Source organism: Balaenoptera ricei, chromosome 14, assembly GCF_028023285.1.
Source record: "Balaenoptera ricei isolate mBalRic1 chromosome 14, mBalRic1.hap2, whole genome shotgun sequence".
Lineage (NCBI taxonomy): Eukaryota > Metazoa > Chordata > Mammalia > Artiodactyla > Balaenopteridae > Balaenoptera > Balaenoptera ricei.
In genome coordinates this window covers 15,599,805-15,612,646 of record NC_082652.1, presented here as the reverse complement: position 1 = coordinate 15,612,646, position 12,842 = coordinate 15,599,805, and the positions used below count along the sequence as shown (strand labels likewise).

Here is a 12,842-nt window from a genome sequence, read left to right as displayed (position 1 = left end):
AAGACTTTGTTGTCATCCCTGATGGATTATTTAGAGGTACAACAGAGGTGGAAATCAAAATTAGGAACTGAGAAAGACTCCCAACATCAAAATACACGCTGGAGTCTGGGGGGCGGGGGAAAGGGGGCTTGCTGAGAAGGCCTTCTTTGCTCCTGATATTTCTTCTATCAATCATCAGCAAATCTGAAATTGGACTAATTAAAAATGAAAGGTGAATAGCAAGGAAATTAGTAAAAGAAAATTACCACTACTCTGGATATTATCACTATTATCTAAGTATTATTATTAATTATTAAAATGATGGTAAAAAAGGGAGAGACAAAGCAATAAAAAGAAAAAATATGACCCCAGTGAAAACACATTTTAATATAATAAGACCACTAAGACTGACCAGATAAAGCCCTTGCAATACTTTCAATTAACTAAGTGATAAAATCTGGTCTGAATGAAAATTCTAGAGTTGAGCACAGTCAGTGCTTCTAAAAGGAAGGTTATAGTTGAAGGTCTCAAAAATTGAAGTGCCCAACTATAACTTCTCAAGGTGCCCTGTACAGTGTCTGGCAGTCAGAAGGCACTCAACAAATACTTTCATCCTGGCAAGCCATCAGCAATTTCTGCTCCTTGCAGAGACTCACCAAATTGTCAACATATACTGCATCCCTGAGAAGCCCCAGGTTTCCACCTCTAGAACATCTTTCTTCCTGGTTAAACATTACTCCCTCTAGGCTGAGAAGACTGCATAGCTTTACTGTCGAGATCTTGAACATCGGAGCCCAGGAAGACCTGAGTTTGAATTCCAGCTCTGCCACTTACAAGTCGTGTGAGCTTGGATGAGTGACCTAACCTCTCTAAAACTCTTTCCTCATCTATAAAATGAGATTAATAACTCACTGGGTTATTTTGAAGATTAAATGAGATGCTACAGGCATACCTCATTTTATTGCACTTTGCTTTATTGCACTTCACAGTCATTGCAGTTTTTTATAAACTGAAGGTTTGTGGCAACCCTGATCAAGCAAGTCTGTCGGTGCCATTTTTCCTGCTCACTTTGTCTCTCTGTGTCACATTTTGGTAATTCTCACAGTATTTCAAACTTTTTCATTATTATTATATTTGTTATGGTGATCTGTGATCGGTGATCTTCGATGTTACTATTGTAAGTGTTTGGGCATTTTTTTCGCAATAAAATATTTTAAATTAAGGTATGTGCATTTTGTTTCACACTTAATAGACTACAGTATAGTGTAAACGTAACTTTTATATGCAGTGGGGAAAAAGTTCATGTGACTCACTTTTTTTGTGATATTCGCTTTATGGCAGTGGTTTGGAACTGAACCTACAATATCTCCAAGGTATGCCTGTACATGTACAGTACTTTGCAGAGTGCAGCACTTAGTAAATGTTGGCCAGTAGTACATAGTATTAATCACCTATACACAGACAACGTACACTTACACACATAAATGGTATGAATTAGCTTATTATATAAACTCTAGACAAAACAAATAACTCTGAAAGATTCACCTCATTGGAAAGAAGTAACATCACCTGCATTGCATAGCAACTCCTAAACCATTATTGGCAATAACATCTAGTGCTGGTGAATATGTGGAGAAATGATGGTATAAACTGTTGGTAGGACTATAAGTCACCTCCAGCCTCTTGAAAAGTAATATGGCAGATGTTATTAAAATTTGAAGCATATACACTATTTGATCCAACAGTCCCTCTCTGGGAATATATTTAACAGCAAGAAAAGTACCCATATAAAAGATATATGTATAAGTGTATTTATTGTATCATTGTTTATGGTAGCAAAAAATACTGGAAAAAACATTCATTAACAGGATAATTGTTAAATAGATTATGGTATATCCACACCATGGTGTATTAGCACCTTTTAAAATTGAATGATGTAGGGACTTCCCTGGTGGTCCAGTGGTAAAGAATCCGCCTTCCAATTCAGGGGACGCGGGTTCGATCCCTGGTAGGGGAACTAAGATCCCACATGCCACGGGGCAACTAAGCCTGTGCACCACAACTACTGAGCCCGCGTGCCTCAACGAGAGAGCCTGTGTGCCGCAAACTACAGAGCCCATGCCCCCTGGAGCCTGTGTGCCACAACTAGAGAGAGAAAACCCACATGTCGCAACTAGAGAGAAGCCCGTGTGCTGCAATGAAAGATCCCGCGTACTGCAACTAAGACCTGATGCAGCCAAAAAAAAATAAAGGAAATAAATAAAGGAAATAAATATTTAAAAAAATTAATGATGTAAATGTATATTGTAGATTTGGAATTATGCCCATGATATGAGCTTTCAATATTCTCTTAATGAACAGTTACGGAACACCTAGTGAGTTCCAGGCTCTGTTCTTTGCCCCAGGGAATCAGTGAATGGAACAGATAAAATCCATGCTCTCATGCAATTAAAATTCTAGTGGGGGAAACAGATGCTCAACACACAGCAAATGCAAATACAACATAATATCAGGTAGTGATAAGTGCCAGGAAGAAAAATGAAACAGATAGAGGGGATAGAGGCTTCATGTTCGACAGAATGGCCAGAGAAGGGCTGTCTGAGAGATGATATTTGGGGAGAAACCCCGAACAAGGTAATAAAGAGGGCTCATAGAATCTTCGGAAATACCGTGTGCAAAGGGTTTGAGGTTGGAGCATGCTTGGTGAGTTCTGGGGAAATTCAAATTAAGTGAACAAAGCACATTCTAGAAACAGTACGTACCCATGATCCCAATTTGTTTGCAGTGGAAATAATGTGAAATTTGTAGATAGGCTCTACATCAAAGGGGAAGTTGGGAAAGGAAACTTTTAATTTTGTTTTAAAAGTTCTTGGGAATGGTGGATTGGCCCTTTTGTGAGCTCCTTAAGTGTCAGCTCTCCAGAAAACATCAAATATTGGGGGTTTGCCAAAAAGTTCATTTGGGTTTTTCCATAGGATGTTACAGAAAAACCCAGGTGAACATTTTGGCCAACTCAATACATACCCCTCATCAGTTTTCTCTCTCTCCAGGTGACGCTGATGACAGGAGGGGCCCAGGTCAGAAGACAGGTGGGTTCTGCCGACTCTGTCTTCTACTTTTGAGACAGGAGTCCTTTTCCCCATTCCTCCATTGCCTTTTCTCCATTCAATTCATGCTTTTCCTTTCAGGCCCTGACCTGGCCTCTGCTCCTGGGCGAGGAAGCTATGGGCCTCCTGTGCGAAGGGCCTCCGAGGTACGAATGAGCTCATCTAGCCGGGACTCAGAGAGCTGGGACCAGAGCCACGGCGGAGCTGCTGGTGACCCCAGCTGGAGCCCAGCAGGTGAGAGAGATGGGCATATCCAGACAGGCTTCCTGGATGAGGAGAATCAAAAGGAATGGGGAGAACAGTGGTTTTTTTTCATTTATTCATTGGTGCTTGGTAGACATTCAATGAACACTTGTTGAATGAGTGAGTGAGTGAACGAGTGAGTGAGTGAGTGAGTGAGTGGTTGGATGGATGGATGGATGGATGGATGGATGGATGGATGGATGGATGAACAAGGACCCAAATGAACAAGCAAACGGAAGTGCTAATGCAGGACCCTGGGACAAGAATTTGTAAGCCCCAGCCAGAGGTGGCAAAGCAATTTCTGTCATGAGCATTCAAGCATCTCTCCAGTGAAAAATATTTGGATTCAGGAAAGGTGGGATCCAGCCCAGTGAGGTGAGAGAAGACAGGGTATTCTTCTAGGAATTTCATACCTTCTCAGTACCAGGAACTGCTGTGTATATCATCCCCATTTGATCCCCCAACAGCTCTGTAGGAGGCAGTAGCATCTAATAGTCTCAGGTAGACTCTGGAGACCAAATGCCTGAGTTCAAACCCTGGCTTGGCTACTAAACAGCCAAGAGACATTAGGTGAGCTCCTTAACCCCTCTGTGCCGCAGTTTTCCCATTTGTAAAATGGAGCTAATAAAGCACCCACCTCATAGGGTGTAGAGATGAAATAAGTTCTTATAAAAATGTTTATCAAGTGGGTAGAGTTGTTGCCTCCATGAAGCATCTGAGGTTCAGAGAGGGTAAGTGACCAGCCCAAAGACACACAGCTTATATAAGAAAAATCTGGGATGCAAAGCTAGGTCCATGTGAAGATAAGAACAGTCTTTCAATAATTATAAAGTAGTATCAACATCTGCCAGATGTTGAGTGTTCACTATATGCCAGGCACTGTTCTGAGCACTTTACATGTATTGTATCATTGTGTCTCCACCACAACCCTATGAGGTAAGTATTGTTATCCCCATTTGATGGATGAGGAGACTGAGGCCCAAAGAGGATAGGTCATTGTGCAAGGTCACAGATGTCGGAAGCAACGTCGCAGAACCTGAGCTTTTCAACATCCATGTTGTTGCAGTGAGTTGCCCAGGGGGATCTGAGTATTGGAAAGAGAGAACACACGGAGGGGAGGAGAAGAGGGTCTGAAAGAGCTGGGAATGTCGGGGGGCTGCATCCAGTTCACACCCAGAGGACCATGCCTCATGCCAGCTGACCGGTCCCAGGCTTCTTCCTGCTTTGACTGTGTGTGAGTGTGTGTGCGTGCATGCGTGTGTGTGTGCGATATGACAGGCTCTTTCCTTTCCCCTGCAGGTTTGAGACGGGCCAACTCAGTCCAGGCCTCTAGACCCACCCCGGCCTCGATACAGAGTCCAGCGCCCCCCAAGCCTGGGCCCCCAGGTACGTGCCACCGACCCACCTGCCCAGGCTGTCACTCAGCTGTGACCCCAATACCTCCCACCCTTGCTTGCAGAACCCTCTGGGCTTTCTGCAAAGCTGCAGCCACCACCAAACCCTAAACTCTTCAGAGACCTTTAGAATGAATAATACTCCAGGCTGGGAAGCTGGTGGGGGTGGGAGGAAGGGTAGCATCATACCTACCTAAATGCAAGAAGTGACAGTACTTCATCCCTCACTGTTTCCCACCTTCTGACATCATCACTCCACTTTCACAATTTTTACCACATGCACCTATGATCTGCCCTCTTATTTCCTTAATATTTTCTTCAAATTGACCTCCTTTAAGAACATAATTGAGAGAAGTTATCATAAACTCCTTCAAGGAAATTTTAAGGACTTCAGACTTCAAGGAAAAGGCAAAGGTTCTCAGACAGATATGTGAGATTCAGGAAGAAATGGTGGGCAAAGAGATTAGTAATGTGAGAAAATCTGAACACATATGGCTTGTGTAAAACAATGGAAATAATTCCTAATTGGTGCAGTTAAAAACCCGTTATTTTAAAAGAAACTTATAATGATGGCATAAGTGGGAAACCAGTATTCCATACCAGAAAAAGAGAGTATATTAGTTTGCTAGGGCAGCCATAACAAATATCACAAACTGGGTGGCTTAAAATAACAGAAATGTATTGTCTCACAGTTCTAGACGCCAGAAGTCCAAAATCAAGGTGTTGCCAGGGTTGGTTCCTTCCACAAACTGTGAGGGAGAATCTGTCCCAGCCTCTCCTCTTGCTTCTGGGGGCCTCGGGCATTCCTTGGCTTGCGGATGTGTCTTCACATCATCTTCCTTCTATGCATGGGTCCCTGTGTGTCCAAATTTCCCCTCTTTATAAGGGCGTAGTCATATTGGATTAGGGCTCACCCTAATGGCCTCATCTTAACTTGATCACCTGCAAATATGATCAAATATTCACATTCACAGGGACTGGGGGTTAGAACTTGAACATTTTTTGGAGAACACCATTCGACCTATTGTGGGGGGCTATTATACAAATTAATGTACTGAAAATAAAATGGTGCAATGACATTCTCAGTACTCTGGCCTGCTGAAGGTTCGGAGCCGAGGCCTGTCCTCTTTTGCTCAAAAGGAACATTTACAAAGGTTAGAGAAGTGTTAAAGTAGCACCTAGATGAGACTTTTCCCATGACGGGATCAGTATGGAAAGGCAATGGGAACCCAGAATGACTTTCTCACTCTGTCATTGACTGTTATTTCACGCCCCATCCCTGTGGCTCTCCCCCACATGCCAAGCTTTGGAAATGTAGTTATATAGAATCCTCTGGACCAGTAATGACCCCGTAATAATGGTGGACTCAAAGCCTGGACTTGCCCGTTACCTTGCAAGCGATTCTTGCTCCATTCGACCTCATAACAGCCAACAAAACATGAAGAGCAGGTAGTACCTGCTCTTCCCCACTTCACAGAGGAGGAAGCTGAGGCCCAGGATGGAAGGATTTGGGCTTGAAGCCAGGGCTTTCCAACGCCAGAATCCCCCAATGGGACCGTTCCTGCAACCCTGGGTGCCTCTGCACGTCACCTGCTGCCCCTGGGCCTGTGTCCACACTTGTGAAATGAGGGCGGCTCAGGGCAAATACCCAAATGATGCCGCCTTCTCTATTCCAAACTTCTTTCTCTCTTTGCCCCACTCAGGACCCCCAGGAGGCAGCAGACCCAGTCCCGGGCCAGCAGGACGTTTTCCAGATCAGAGACCAGGCAAGTGTTCGCCTCTTTCTGTGCCTGCGCAGGTGACCACCTCTTCCACTGACTGAGAGAGAGAGAGAGAGAGAGAGAGCAGGGGCTGCCAGACATTGGCCCATTCTGCATCCTGAGACCTATCTGATGAGCTCCAAGGGAATTCCCTAATTCTAAAACTCTAGAGAGTCTGTACGAAGATTAGATAGATAGAAAATGACAATACATACAGTGGTTAAGAGTACAAGCTGCCTGCATTCAAATCACTGCTTCTTTACTTCCCAGCTGTGTGACCCTGGGCAAGTCACTTAACTTCCCAGAGCCTCAGTTTCCTTATCTCTAAAAGGAGAATAATCCAAGGACCTACCTCACAGAGTTGCTGGGAGGATTAAGTAAACCAATACATGGAACACCTTAGCACGTGGCCTACAATGTATGAAGACCACACCGAGTGACAGTGATTATCACACATGATATATATGCAGCAGCACCAATCACTACAACAGATTCATTGCTTTCTAATGCACCAGGTACTGTGTTAAGTGCTGTGCATATACTAGAAAATTTTTTAAATAATAGCTAATACTATTTGAGCACCTTCAGGTCTTAAAATTCCCATTTTACAGGTGAGAAAACTGAGGCTCAGAGGTAAGTAATCTTGCAGCTGAGATTCAAATCCAGGCTGTCTGGCTTCAGAGCCCATACCAGTGAGGGCTCTCAGTGAGGTGTGTTTTGCTCATGGAACTTGTTATAAAACATAGATTCCAAGGCCCCACCACAGGGCCTACAGATTCTAGATGGAGCCTGGGAACCTGGATTTTTGCAAGCCTTCCCTGGGTGGCTTTGACAAAGGCAACATTCTGAGAACCGGTGAACGGCATGATGTGGCCCCCCTGTCCACTGGAAGTGACAGTCCCGCATTGCAGGGCAGTGGGTGATTGTGGCACAAAGCTCGCCAAGCACCTAGTACACAGTAGGTGCCCATCACTCGCGTTAATGCTGCAGCAGTTTTCACTGCTGTCGTTATGACACAGGGACTCAGCTGCCTCTTTCCCACCCTCTCCCCATCTCCCCTGCAGAGGTGGCTCCGAGTGACCCCGCCTATACAGGGGTCACCGCCCCACCGCGAGAGGAGAGAACGGGGGGAGTTGGGGGCTATTCGGCAGTTGGAGCCAAGGAGGACCGAGCGGGCCGCCCACTGGGCCCCTGTTCCCAAGCGTCTGCTGCTGCTCCCCAGCCGGCCGCGGCCCCGGCCCGCCAGCCCCCACACCCACAGGAGGAGGAGGAGGAGGAGGAGGAAGCCAACAGCTATGATTCAGATGAAGCAAGTAGGTGACGCGTAACGGAGGGGTGGCTGGAAAAGTCACTTCAGGGGTCGCCCCCAGGGAAATAGGAATGGCTCTGGGGACAGCTCTGTACATCCCCAGGCCTCCAATATGCCAAACCTAATAAACGTATTTACCAAGTTATAAAAATACAAATTTGTGTTACTAAATTCACAAAATGACATCGGCTTTCTAAAGTATAAGTGCTATCTATTTTTTTCATTGTTGTAAAAGACACATAACATCAACGTTAACCATTTACATAATTTTTTAAGAGTGCATTTCAACTATATTCACAAAGTTCTATTTGGTGGTTCCATAGAACTATCATATGACTCAGCAATTCCACTCCTAGGTGTATATATAGATGGATATCTATTTTAATCGTTTCCCAGACTCTTTGGTGTGTGTCTTCTAAAAGTCATTTTTTAACCATGACTTTAAAATTTCTGATACTTCCTCTTGCACCCATCCATTCAATGATTTATAAAGTGCCTGCTCTATGCCACACACACACACACCAGTGGTACTTCTCCTGGGTGTGGCTGGGAGCAGCAGGGGAGAGCTGGGGTGGCCTTTGTGAGCTGCAGGGAAGCATGGATGGGTTGTGTCTGGACCTGATGCATGCTGTGGGGTTGGGGGGACGTTCCAAGAGCTCCTGGTCAGATGGGGAGACTGGACCCACTCAGAAGAAATGGACCAAGGGCTGTGATCGGCGGAATGGCTTTGGCCCATCGCGTCACCTCCCCTCGTTGTAAAAGGGAAAGCAAATACCACCTCCCATACGGGGCTGAGGGGTCGTAAACTGAGGTACCTGCTGAGAAAGGGCTTCATAAACCAGAAATCATTATTATATAGTACGAAACACACATGAGGAATTATTATTATATGACATGCACATCAGAAGTAATAATAGTCAACACTTGTTGAGCCCTTATTTTGTGCCGGGCACTTTTCTAAGTGTGTTACGTGCACATGCTCAATTTAATCATCCCAGTGAGCCTGGGAATAGTTGCTTTTCCTATTCCGATTTCACAGATAAAGAGACAGAGGCTCGGAGAGGTTCAGGGGCTTGTCCAAGTTCATATGGCCAGTGAGTGGAGGGACTGACAGTCATTCTCATTGCTGCAGCAGGTCAGAGGCCAGACCTGGAGGAAATATCAGCTGTCCTGTCTCTCCCAGGGGTCATGAGTCTGCAGGCTCAGGGAAAAGGAGTCTGAGGAGCCCACCCCCACCTCGCTGGCTGGGGGCTGTTTCTGCCCTGGAAATGCACCATGTCTCTCCCACCTTCCTGGCTTTCCACATCCTGGTCCTTCTGCCTGGAGCAGTGGCCACTGCTCCTTCCATCTGCCTTAAGTGTCTCTTTGCTGACCTGCCAAGCCTAGAAGATCCCTCCCAGCCGGTGTATGTCCCTGTTAGGAGCTGTCCCTAGTGATTTATAACAAGACTGTCTCTGTATTCAACTCCCTCCCTCACTCATCTCTATATTTGACAAGTACTTATTGAGCACCTACGAGGTGCCCCCAAACTATTCTAAGTGCTAGGGATACCATGGCAAAAAAAGAAAAAAATAAATAACAGACAAGATGGCTGATCTAATGGAACTAATATTCTAGTGGAGAGAAACATACCAATGAGTTCATTTCAGGTAAAGACAGAGCACTGTGAAGGAAATAAAATAGGGTGTATGACCATGAGGGTGGCTGCTTTAGATGGATCAATCAGGGAGGGTTTCTCTGAGGAGGTGACATTTAAGCTGCGATGTGGATAATGAGAAGGCACCAGCCATGTGAGGATCTAGAGAGAGAGCATTCCAGACAGAGGCAACAGCAAATGCTAAGACTCATTTATTCCTTCAGCAAGTAAGTGAGCACAAACTGTGTGCCCTGCACTGTGCCCAGCGGGGACAGCAGTGAACAAGGCAGTCACAGCCTTGCCCTCATGGGACTCTCAACCTAGCAGATGGAAGTCATTAACTAGGCAATTGCACAAATGATTAACTGATCACAGGTGTGCTGAGGGCTCCAAAGAAGAGGAGGGTCTACCAGGATGGGGAGTCCAGAGGGACTGAGTCTTCCTCTCCTCTGTAGGCTCAATGGCTAGCCCAGACCGCGCACACGGTAAGTGCTCAGGAAATGTTTGTTGAATGAATTAATGTCCTCTTGGTACCTGCCTCTGTCTTCTTCAGCCACCCTGGGTGCCCTGGAGTTCAGCCTTCTCTACGACCAGGACAACAGCTCCCTGCACTGCACCATCATAAAGGCCAAGGTGGGTAAGGGGGCCAAGCTGGGGACCACTCAGGATGTTCTGGCATTTCCAGGGGACTTGGGGAGGGCATGGGTGACCAATTCTGTCTCCTGTCATTGCCTTGTCTATCTGTGACAGTGACAGTGATGAGAAAAGAGCAGGAATTAGCCACGGCCAATTCCTCTGCAGGCAGGACTTCCTCCGGGGAAGGTCCCAGAGGGGTTTCACTTAACTGCAGCTGCCTCCCGGGAGTGGAGGAAACCAAGCTTCAAGGGCAGAGCCAAGATCTGCCCAGCCCCATCCACACCCTCTGGAGGGGATCTCAGAGGTGTCACCCAGGAGCAGTGACAGCCTAACTTGACAGCTGACATGCCACTGAACAGCTCCTTCTATAGACGGGGCTGTCAAGCTGGAGCTACAGACTGAGTCAGGACTTACTGTTGCAGATGCAAGGACAGTAATCTGGGCTTCTGAGAGGGGGGAAAAGGCAAACCAGATTGAAAGAGCATCTCCATGCTACAGGCTCCAGGGGCAGTGAGCCAACTTTACTCCAGCCCGCAAGGAAAGCTGGATGATGCCAATGCCAATCCCAGGAAGTAGTTGACCAGGATCTCTCCCTGCCCCAAGTCTGGTCTATAGAAAATAACAAGCAAGGTTCAGGAACCAGACTTCCTGGATTCAAATACCAGCTCTGCCCCTCCTAGCTGTGGGATTTGGGGGAAGTTAACCTCTCTGTGCCTCAGGGATAATAATAGAGTCTCTCCCATGAGGATGTTGGTAAGTATTACGTAGAAGGTGGCGGGATGTCCCAGTTTGCACAGATGGTCCCCAGCTATGCCTGTTGCCTTGATGAAATAATTAAGAACTCCCCTTTCCACTCACAAAATGTCCCAGCTTGGATGATCAATAATGTATGAAATGCTTAACACAACTTCTAGATCAACATACCCAGGTCACTCCTTCAGCAGACACTTAGATGCATTTACACGTGCCCTCCAATAACACAGTGAGGTAAGGCCCTACATTATCTTATTTCATCTTCATAGGAACCTCTGAGGAAGAGATTATTATTAGCCCCATTGTACAGATGGGAAAACTGAGGCTTAGAAAGTTAAAGCCTGAGGCCACTCAGCTGGTAAGGGATAGAGCTGGACTTGAATCCAGATGTAACCACCTCCAGCTCCAGAAATGGGGGAAAGCCACACCATTACAGCCCCCTTGAGACAGGGGTACAGAAAACTCAACGGCTCAGGGGCTGGGCTGGTAAAGAGACGAGAAAAGCGTGTGAGACATTAGGGAATGGTAGTAACTTTGGTAAACTAAACTGGTGTGAGCAGGACCCAAACAAAGATGTTCAAGTTCAAATTTGAAAAACACAGCGTCTGCCAATTTGTAACCTCCCAATCCAAACAGACATTACAGACATGTTTATTAAATACCTACTCTGTACCAGGAACTACCCTAAATGTTGGGGAATATTAGAATGAGCAAGAATAGACTGTGCCCTCATGGAGAAATGGACAAGAAACCATCACTATAGCATCTCCTGAGTATTGTATACGCTCTGGGGCTTTCTACAAATTATTTCGTCCCATTTAATCTTCACAACAAACCTATGAGGAAGGTTTCATCATCATTCCCATTTTATAGATGGGGAAATTGAGGCACAGAGAGATTAAGGGACTTGCCCAAATCACACAGCCAGGAAGTGGTGGAGCTAGGATTTGAACCAGTGTTGCCCAGCTCAAAAGCCTATGCTCTTACCTTCTAGGCTACCCGGCCAGATTTCCCCCTTGCACCCCACTTTGTGGCCTCCTCTCCCAACCTAGTAGTAGCAAACGTTGTTCATACTGAACTTGTGCCAGGGCCAGAGTTCAGCCTTCACAGATGAGATCTCATTTAACCCTCCAAGAATCCCATGAAGCAGGGTCTGTGATCAGCCCCACTGAACAGATGAGGAAACTGAAGTCCCTGGAGATCACAGGGCACGATACATGGGATTGGGGATTAGTGCTGTGAGAGGAGACAGTGGGAGCCCAGAGATAAGATACCTGCCTCAGCCAGGGCCTAGGGGGATGGGCAGAACGTATCTGAGCCCCAGGAATTTTGGAACTGCTCATGTTAACAAACCCAGCTTAACTCCCACCCCGGACAAACTGCTCTCCCCTACAGTGGCTCATTTTAGCCATTTTAGCCATGCCAGCTCTGTGAGGGGGGCCAGGCAGAGATTGTGATCCCCATCATATGGATGGAGAAACTGCGGTCTCAGAAGTGAGTGCAAGGGCCAGGGCCAGAACTCAGGCCTCCTTTCACTGGCCTTTCCTCCTCTCCCACCCATTCGGGGACATGTCCTCCCATCCCTGCAATAACAATCCAGCCTTGATGGAGCACTTCCTGTGTGCCAGGCAGTGTGCCAAGCACTTTACAGGTGGGATCACGTTTAAATCTCACCAGCCCATGAAGCATCCCATTTGACAGGTGAGGAAATGAGGCTCAGAGAGGTTAAGAAACTTACCTAAGGTCACACAGCCAGTAAGTGACTTGGCCAGGCTTTAAACCCCATCTGCCGGATTCCAGTGCTCATTTCAAGACACTGCATTTCCCTTCTCTTTCTTTGGAAGAGGAAGCACACAGGATGGAGTGATAGCTGTGCCCATTGCCTGTGATAGCTGAGCGCCCAGCCCTCCCCAGGCCCTCACGCCATTGCCTTCTTCTCTTACAGGGACTGAAGCCCATGGATTCCAATGGCTTGGCCGATCCCTACGTTAAGCTGCACCTCCTGCCAGGAGCCAGCAAGGTACC

General features: G+C 46.5%; 1 protein-coding gene across 3 annotated transcripts in view; it reads left to right on the top strand.

Moving 5' to 3' along the window:
• RPH3A (rabphilin 3A) overlaps window positions 1-12,842 on the top strand; it is a 61,828-nt gene that overhangs the window by 33,907 nt on the left and 15,079 nt on the right. For all 3 annotated transcript variants that reach the window (XM_059894095.1, XM_059894096.1, XM_059894097.1), the window contains 7 exons: window positions 3,030-3,068; window positions 3,168-3,320; window positions 4,629-4,715; window positions 6,427-6,489; window positions 7,548-7,796; window positions 9,982-10,061; window positions 12,763-12,837. In XM_059894095.1, the coding sequence (XP_059750078.1) occupies window positions 3,030-3,068; window positions 3,168-3,320; window positions 4,629-4,715; window positions 6,427-6,489; window positions 7,548-7,796; window positions 9,982-10,061; window positions 12,763-12,837 (746 nt within the window). The remainder of the gene's footprint in view (window positions 1-3,029; window positions 3,069-3,167; window positions 3,321-4,628; window positions 4,716-6,426; window positions 6,490-7,547; window positions 7,797-9,981; window positions 10,062-12,762; window positions 12,838-12,842) is intronic.